The sequence below is a fragment of the Anarrhichthys ocellatus genome, unplaced genomic scaffold (genome assembly GCF_004355925.1).
Source record: "Anarrhichthys ocellatus isolate YVR2014 unplaced genomic scaffold, GSC_Weel_1.0 scaffold5, whole genome shotgun sequence".
NCBI classification, from domain to species: domain Eukaryota; kingdom Metazoa; phylum Chordata; class Actinopteri; order Perciformes; family Anarhichadidae; genus Anarrhichthys; species Anarrhichthys ocellatus.
In genome coordinates, this window is record NW_022280035.1 from 16,071,729 (window position 1) to 16,081,084 (window position 9,356).

General features: G+C 41.8%; 1 protein-coding gene across 2 annotated transcripts in view; it reads right to left on the reverse strand.

The window, feature by feature from the left end:
• Positions 1 to 9,356, reverse strand: part of xpc (xeroderma pigmentosum, complementation group C) — a 14,997-nt gene that overhangs the window by 1,292 nt on the left and 4,349 nt on the right. Inside the window, exons 1-13 of one of the 2 annotated variants that reach the window (XM_031845602.1) lie at positions 8,906 to 9,261; positions 6,733 to 7,038; positions 6,450 to 6,546; positions 5,842 to 5,926; positions 5,589 to 5,746; positions 5,322 to 5,442; positions 5,109 to 5,198; positions 3,445 to 4,326; positions 3,143 to 3,303; positions 2,154 to 2,235; positions 995 to 1,126; positions 660 to 829; positions 48 to 141 (exon numbers count right to left, since the gene is read on the reverse strand). In XM_031845602.1, coding sequence (XP_031701462.1) covers positions 48 to 141; positions 660 to 829; positions 995 to 1,126; positions 2,154 to 2,235; positions 3,143 to 3,303; positions 3,445 to 4,326; positions 5,109 to 5,198; positions 5,322 to 5,442; positions 5,589 to 5,746; positions 5,842 to 5,926; positions 6,450 to 6,546; positions 6,733 to 7,038; positions 8,906 to 9,017 — 2,490 coding nt within the window. In that variant the 5' untranslated portion in view covers positions 9,018 to 9,261. Of the gene's footprint in view, positions 1 to 47; positions 142 to 659; positions 830 to 994; positions 1,127 to 2,153; positions 2,236 to 3,142; positions 3,304 to 3,444; positions 4,327 to 5,108; positions 5,199 to 5,321; positions 5,443 to 5,588; positions 5,747 to 5,841; positions 5,927 to 6,449; positions 6,547 to 6,732; positions 7,039 to 8,905; positions 9,262 to 9,356 lie in introns of those variants that run through there. The other variant, XM_031845601.1, reaches the window with a different exon arrangement.

The following is a 9,356-nucleotide window of genomic DNA, read 5'->3' on the forward strand; positions in this document are numbered from 1 at the left end:
CACACACACACACACACACACACACACACACACACACACACACACACCTCTTTCTCCTTCTGTTTCTGAATCTCTTGGTCTTCCGCCCAGGCCGCTCTGAGAATCTCCTCATGCTCCTCACACACGATGTAACCATCAGTCCTGAAACACACACATTTAACCACACACTGTATATCAGAAGCATTTCATACGTTTTCATAACATCTGCTTTTTTGGTCTTTCCGTTTTCCAGCAGTAGAGGAAACTACTAAGGTTGTGCGGGTAGATATATAATTTGCAGACTTTGGAGTGTTTGAGTGATTATTTAAATATTCAATCCATATCATGCAAATGTTTACGAAATAGTAGTTTTAGTGGTAACTTCCCCCAGCATGCAACAGAACTAACAGCAGCAGTGTTTACAATGCGTGTGCCTCAAATTCACACATCTAATTGAGAACAATACATTTCTTTTGACACACTTAATATAAATATTGTGTCAGAGATCACGATTAAAGTACTTTCTTCGGATGTTTAACATGAAATGATGATGTATGTAATGATTTTCTGTGTTCTTACAGGTGTTAGAAAACTATCCTACACGTGATAAAAGCAACTGTTAAAATTACAAGCACGAAAGAAAAAAAGAAATACAAGAAAACCGTTCAGTGTTGTCTTACACAGCATGCGAGTATCCTCCATGGAAGTCAAAGCCCATGACCGCAGGGGCGGCGTCCATGTTCAGCTTCTTGGCCACGCGGTGCAGGTTGGGCAGCTTGAGGTGAACACAGCCCACCGGTAACATACAGGGCTTGAACAGGTAGACGTTACCATAGTCGTTACGGGGAACCTGGAGATACGGTCACAGAAAACATGTAAACAACACTGCACACATTTGACTTCCTCTGAATATATTGGTTTCTCATTAAAATTAAATTAATATTTAATAATATCTGCTGCTACAGTGACCGCATTTCCTCCCAGTAATCATTCTAGTCCACACAAAGGCGGTTACCTTCCCATCCACTGCTAGAGGCGGCTGGTACTCTTCAGTCTGCCATTCTCCAAACAGAGCCAGGTCATTCTCCTCCTTCTGCTCAGACGCCATCCTGGCTTTGCGGGAACGATTAGAGAAGCCCCTCACCATCTGAAAGAGAGTGAGACAGTGGAGCTTTTTCATACACATTGTCTCGTTATCCTTTCAGTTCAGTCATACAGCAAACAAACACTGCGATTCGAGTCCTACATCAGTGTCAATAACAGCTGAGGCTGAATAGCTAATATGTCCTACCCTGTCACCACAGTAAGGTTAGTCTACTAAAACGGTCTAAGTGTAGATAAACATGTAAATTCTAAGATGATGGTCTGCAGGTTTTTTTCTTCTGCAAAGCACTATTTTACCTGTTTGCATTAGCATCGTGTCTAATCAGTGCCCACTGGCTGAAACACTTGTCACCATCATCAGTTCATGGTTACAATGTAGACAAACAGAGATTTAACAGCATCATTGCTCCCCAAAGTATTCAATAAATATGCAGATTTGCATAACTGTCTCTGACAAGATCTTAGCTTTGCAAATTCACAAATTTAACTTTGTTGAATGTGTTTTGCTTTACATGCTTTTTCTTAATCATAAAGTAGTCATGCATTCACGAGGCATTACTGCCTGAGCCCTGCTTTACAGTACATCTCAGTATAATCAGTCTAAAAACCGTCGTGACTTTTGTCTACACAGCAGAAAAACAAATATGTTTCCTCTAGAAACTGAATATTACGCAACGCAGTAACCTTGCTCTTTTGTTTTGGGTGATTGTATGTCATTTTCCCAGCTCATCCACTTCAATGTTAGGAAGAGAACTATGGTGGAGGAATGGTGGTTGTATGAACAGCAGAGTGTTGATTTACATTTCAATGGATTCATTTAGAGGTTGACTGTTGATGAAGTTGTTCACCATATTTGGTAACATCAGTCATGACTCGAGTCATGCAAATAAAAGACTGCTGGAGTGATTTCGCAAGAGTGGAATTAAGTAAGAGAGGAACAGAAATAACAGAGAAACAAACACACACATAAACAAACTGAAAGAAGGGAAGTGTTGGATGGAAGAGAAAGAAAAAAAAAAAGAAGAGAAACTAATGAGGAGAACAGATTGGAAGAAGATATTCCCACTCACCTTAGATGGTTCCTCTCCTAGTCTGACAGTCCGTGCCTCTTTCAGCCAAGTGTCTTTGGAGTGGAGCGTGTGCACACAATCCCTAAAGAGAAAGAGGATTTTAATATGAATATTGTGAAATATTATTATTTTTTTGGACTGAATTTGTCTCAAGAATTGAAAGTTTTTGCTCATGGCTTAAGCCCAATGCGCACACAATTTATTTAGGTTGTATCTGTAAATGAATCTGTATGAACAGTGGCTAACAAACAACAACAGTCAGCAGCAGATGTAATTTACTGCTATCAGATCACTATGAACATTTGAACTCCACAGGTTAACTAATCAAATAGCACCACCAGGTGGACACTGGTGCTCACAGCCACAATCAGACACGCAGGTCATCCATAGCTGTGTCACAATTCAGCTGATCTTCCAACTCACCCGGCCAATGAAGGTGGGTCCCACACACAGAAACTCTAGTCCTACCAGAACAAGATGGTCTAACCTCCCAGACGCCAAAACACATGCTGCATTCAGGTGCTTCCTAATTTAAAGTTTTATGCAGGACCACTGTCAACTGGGACAACTTCCACGATGCCCTACGGTGCGAGTGGTGATGAGTTCAACACATGGTGACCGTCTCGCAAACCTTCTACCAGAGACTGGTCTGTGTATCCGTACACACCCTGTGATTCACAACGAAAAACAAACATGGTATTTTATTCCTGTGTTTTAAAGGAGGCATTTGCCTTATTTCTTCTTGGTCTTTTTCATTCTCGTTCAAGCGGTAGATCAACCACTGACTGATGACCACATGTGTGCAAAAACCTAGAAAATAATAAGCGGTCACATGAAATTTTCCGACTTTAAGGGGACTTGTGTGAACATCCTGTTAAACAACCGATTAGTGTACAAATGTACTGAGGGCTGAAAAGTATACATGTCAAATTCAACCCAAATAAGGCTGCACTGCACTGCATTGCATTGCTGACTGTTTTGCCACTGACCTGGAGTACACCGGCTCTCCCCTGCAGTATCCCAGTACAGTGGCTGATGATGGGTAGATAGCTTCATATTTCAGTATGTGTCTCTTTAAGGCGTACATCGGGTGGTTCTTGTACTCCGCTATTGAGATGGGCAGGGGTTTGTTCAGCAGTTTGTTCTGGAGCTGGACGGCCAACATGGGGAAGAAACAGAGAGAAGATAGTATCAATGAGTATCAATGAGTGTGAAAAATAAGATGGAGGTTGTTTGTGTATAAAATAAATCATTGGATCTGTCTGAATGTCTACACGTCTCTCTGTCTCACCTCCTTGTCCTCCTTTATGTCCCTCTCGTCCTCGGGTCCAATGAACGGCTCAAGCGTCTTTTCCCACCAATCTTCATCCACCCGCCTCTTCCTGGAAGATGTCAACGTGGTGGGGTCGTACTTCCTTCCCAAGTCCTTCACAAAGCCGTCTCCGTCCACTGACACCACGTACGTAATCGGCGCCGTTGCATTCTGGGAGCAGAGGTGAGGCATCCCGACACCGTGCTCCACGTCTACGCAAACCCAGGAGGAGGTTTTCACCAGATACACCTCCAACCACTCGTCCGCTCCGGGCCCCTCATTCTTTCTCCTTCGCTTTGTTCTGTTGTGCATGGTTCCTTCTTCATCATCATCATCTTCCTCCTCTTCCTCCCACTCTTTGCCCTCCTCGTCTTTGATCTGTTTTTTCCCTCCACTACTCCTTCTCTTCGGAGCTGCAGTGTTCTTGCTGTTTGTCACTTTGGCTTTGCTCTTTCCTTTCCCCTCCTTCCACTTTGTGGATTTAGCGCCTCCCTCTGAATCCTCACTGTTCTCCTCACTGGTCGCCTGAAATTTCTCCTCTTCGCTAAGCCCCTCCTCCTTCTTTTCCCCTCCGCTGTCACTTTCTTCCTTGTAGCTGACTTTAGAGGCGATCCTGCGACGTTTTGAGTTCTTTGGCCTCTGCCCTCCCGATGTTTTAGTCTTCTCCTTTACCTCGTCATGCTCCTCCTTTATTTCTTTCGTCTTTGCTTTCTTTCCTCCTCGGTCTCCTGTGATCTTCCCCCCTCCAGCTGGTCTCTTGGTGCCAGGTGAGACCTTCTGCTCAGGGGAGGTGGTCTTGGAGGTTTGCTGGCATGTGTTGCTCTTTCCTGGGGCACCGGTAGAAGTTCTTGCCCCTTTGCCCTGCAGAAAGGACATTTAGATTATGTGTATAAGAGCAGAAGACTCTAAAAGTAGTCGATAAACATTTAAGAGAATCATAAAAGTAAGTTAATTAATAAATGATTGAAACATCACGTTTCTGCTAACTTACTATAGGTGATAGTGGTATGAATGCAAACTTGACCATAACGACCTAAACATTGACAGTTCCAACAGTATGAAAACAACAACTGTAACCACGTACAATTCTATATCATTCATTCTATATCACAAAAAAATGATTTACCAATGAACTTAAGTTCATCAGTAAGGCGCTGTTGTGGTACATCAGACTGGAAAGGTTGGGAACCACTGGTACGGACTATCAGCAGGTTAACTGGTGAAAAGAATGATTGCTTCTGATATTTATTTCTGATATATCCCTAATTCAAATGATAGTCAACACAGAGATTTTTCTTACATTCTCAACTACAAAAGGGAGTACCAGGCTTACATATCAAATCATACAAACATTAGTGAATCATCTGTTTTCTATCTAATGATTTCAAAGACCTTGTACTAAAAATGTACACGATACATTTTAACAGAAAGGTTTTAGCAATTTTATTGATGAAATCCTGTTTCATGGATAAGTAATGCTGAATGTGTCAGTATTTAAGGGGAACAGATTTCAAAATCTGTATTTAGTTGTTGGCCATCGTACTGAAAACTTGAGCATAAAGGCTGAGGACAGAGTTCTCCGTACATTAAAATGAAGCCAATGGCTGAGTGTGGTCGCTGTATCTACATCAGTACGCACGTACCTTGGCTGATGGGGGTTTGAGAGGAATCGGCTGCAAAGAAAGAACCAATCGGCAGAAGAGCTGCAGAGACCTCAGGACCAACAGGAACAGCTGCAGGAAACACAAAACGCATATGAGCATAATTATTGAACCAGATTATTCTACCTTTGAATGTTCACTCAAAGGCTGAACTTCACTTCTTTAATTGGACTAATCGTGTTCCAAAACACCAACATATGTCATCTCCTGGTGGTTTCTGGCAGACAGGCTGGCCAGCCGCCTCTCCAGCAGAGTGCGGAGGTTCTGACGCTCCTCACAGGGAAGACAGGGGTTGAGGGTGAACGTTGATCTAAACCTGAAAGGGAAGAGAATGGAAATAGAAGATACAGTGGTTAGTACACCAAGGTAATAGTGACCGATATAGTGACTCTGTTTTACACATTCAGACATGAAAAGTTGCTTCAGGCACCACGACACACGTCATATTTGACGAGCACACACCATTTGTGCAGTCCAGAGAGGTAGTTTTGGTCGATGCGTTCCTTGGCGACCATGCTGAAGTGGGTGGGCAGCAGAGACAGAGTGATGGCCAGCAAGTCCGGCTCACAGCACAGACGGCCGCGGAAGATCCCACTGGCTATCAGGCACATCACGTGGACCTGAGAGACCAATCAGAGGTTTGCAATGACCCAAAACAAATTCCAGACACAGAATAAGGAGACAGCGATTAAGAAGAATACGTCGTTGTTTTCACCTTGTGTGTGTCGATCAGCACGTCCTTCTTGTATCGGTTCACCATCCGCCTCATATAAGTCTCAAACTCTGCCTTCTTCTTTTGCCTGGCCAATGAGAAATGATGATTATTAGAGTAAAACAGACTTTTCTCCATAGTGTATACTCACACACAAATCTACATACAAATATATACAAACTTGCACCCGTTGGCTGTTGAAATGCATACGCTGCATGATTGTAATCAGACAAATTTGCAATGGCTTTGTACAAAGATGCAGTGAGTCAGCAGGTTTGAAATTCATCAATTCAGGGTTAAGATGAATAAGAAAAGAATCAGTTTCACAAGGAGTTAGTCCACGGAGCCTTAAGGCGCTCTCGACAATACAACAACTGGTCATAGAATAGAAAATGTTCTTTAGGCACTCTATGGCAGAACAGGAAGAAAAGGTAACTTTGGTAAATTGTAATTTGTTGACGCTACATGGAACTGTATTTAAGATGAGAATATATATATATATATATATGACATGTAGTAGATCATAAACAGAATACTGAAACAGATCACAATTTAAGAAACAAAGCTGTCATTAATCTTTTCTTACACTACTACACAAAATGTCCACTTACTTCTTCCTGACCTCTGGAGTCTCGATCTCTATCTCAACGGGCTGTGAGGGCAGGACGGGTTCCTGTGGTTCAACTGGACCCAGCGGCTCAGAAAGCTCTGGTCAACAAAGACACACTCAATTATTTTGTCACTTCTGTTTCATACTTTCTCCCCAACATGCTACAATATATCTGTGAAAACAATACTTTCCAACTTTCTTCTCACCTTTTTATATAAAATGAAAAAGAGTTGGAAATGTGTTATTACACACAACGAGCAGGTTTCTGCTGCTCCCTCACTTACCTTCCACTTCCTCCCAATCATCCTCGTCTTCGTCACTATCCTCCTCCTCCTCCTCTTCTTCTTCTTTCCTGGTTTCCTTGGCGTTCACTTTAATCGCAGGTGCTGCTGAGGTCACCATGTCAAAGTCCTCTTCACTGTCACTCACCTCCTCCTTCTCTGGCGACTGGAAGTATTTACTGGTTTTGACAGCAGCTGCGGTCGTAGATGTGGTGGAAGACGTGTTCCTTGGCGCTCGTTTTGTGGAGCCACGTGGTTTGGGTTTGACCTTCCTCTCGAGCTTCTCCTCTTCATCTGTGATGACATTACCTGGAAGGACAGACAGAACGAAATAGGTTTACGCTACAGGATTTGAGTAATGATTAAGACCGAGTAGTTTAAAAGGGATACGGTTTGGTTTTCAGTCTTCTACTTCTCACTTTTTCTGTCCTTATATAATTGGAATCTTTGTGATGTAAAGCTGTTATATTTAGCGTCAATGAATCTCAACCACATTAATGTAAAACTGAAGTATGATCCTGTACGAACAAGATCACCATTGCCTCTGCATTGCATTTTATGTTGTGAGAAAGTTAACATTTAAAAGGAAATGTGTTTAAATTATTAGTTTAGATTATTATAGATTAAAAGCTAAATGTGAATAAACATGTATCAATAGAAATCAACTAGTACAATGGTGGTGGTGGTTGAGTCCTCCTCACAGCAGGAAGCAGAAAGGCTCATGGGAGTTACGGTTGCAGTTTTATGAATCACTTGTCATAAATCATGAAAGTCATAAAAAGGCAAGAAACACAACCTACCAATCATCTCAACCAAAGTCTCATTTGTAAATAGTAAATACTGCCTGGTATCAATGCTGCTGCTGTTCAAGAACTCTACACAGAGAACATTTGAGAGCACGCTGCTGCTGCTACACTTATTGTGTGTTTTTATTATACAGGAATGCCTAAAGGTGCATTTTAAACTGTGACAAGAGCAGAGAGACACACTTGAATTACTTGAATTAAGATGCAAAACATACAAATGAGACCTCACTGAGAATGATGCATCTTCTCAAAACTTATTTTTTTAAATGCATGCAAAAAATCTGCATCTGTATGGCGCATGCTTTACACTCAGGACAGAATTGGTCCCCATGTTCATTTATTTTCATTCACTTCGATACTTTATATTTGTTGTGTATTTTGTGTCGTTTGATATTGCGTCTTGACAATTAATACATTTCAAATAATGATGTATACGACAGATGTGGTCCCTTACTTCCACACTTACAAAAACAAGCTTCATGTTTTGATGAAGTGGAGCACAGATGTGTATCTGGGTTAACAGACCCACTCAACTAACCATCCATATCACCCGCACATGCACCTGCGCTCTGGCTGCTTAATAACAAAACAGCCATGAGTAGGAATCATCAAACACTGAATAGGGGATTTTAAACTATTGAAGACTCCCTTAAAGATAACTTTGACAGCACTTACAAAAGATACACATCGCTTATTGAGGTCTTTATAAGTTGGTGAATTCTCTAAAAATTCTGTGAATCATCGCTCTCTAGGGCTGGGCAGTAATTCGATATTATTTGTCAACTTTCAGTGTAATCATATTGTGATGAGATATATATATATATATATATATATATATATATATATATATATATATTTGGTTTGGTTTGTCTGATCTGATGTATGACAAGTGACAACATAATTGTATTTATTTATTTATTGATTGCATTAAACATCTTTACCGTTATGACATATTTCCTATATCACACTTTATGATGATAATGGCAAAGTATCGCAGTTTATTATATCTGATGTATCAGTCATTGACATGTGTCACTGGACCTACTTCAACAAGACTGTCATGCAGTGATACCTTTAGTCTACAATGACAACCGGCTATAATTCATATCCGTATCACCATATGAAACAGGATGCATGCTTAACGTTCTTCTCAAATGAATGTACTGTATGCATAAGCTTATAGTGGGAATGAACAAACTGCCCCCTCTTACTTTACAATCTGAGTTATTCTCACGCAGACAAACACAAGTAGTTAGCAAGCAGAATGTGGTTTCCTATTAATTTTTCTGGACGCAGACTTCACACATCCCGTGCAGCAAACAGGGAGGATGGGAAGTTAGGGTTGCTACATAAGTCCTGGCTTGTCATACCTGCATCTTTCTTCTTCGCTCTCGCTTTGGCTCCTCCGCTCTCTGCCTTCGGCACCTGCTTCGGTTTCTTTGTATCGGCCTCTGTCTCTGCACACCCTCTCCGCTTTGCCATTCTCTCTTTCTGTCCTTCCTCAAACTTGTACCAATAAAAATCACTTTCTTTGAATCTAAGCGTCTTTCGGCAAAACTAGACCGGCGGAAGTCGCTCAGCTCTCCACATGATGTTGTGTAAAGGAAGGGAAGCAGCGGTTATCCAACATTTCCATCTGCAGATTTCATAAGTCAAGAAAGAGCACTCCGTTTGTTTTGGAGGCAGAACTCTGACGTCACTTCCGCTCCTTCTTCTTCTTCGCTGTTAATATTGCACCTGCACAAAGTCGCCCAACTTGCCTTCTTCCATTTAACCCCCCCCCCCCCCCCCCCCCCCCCCCACACCCCCCCCACCCCCCCC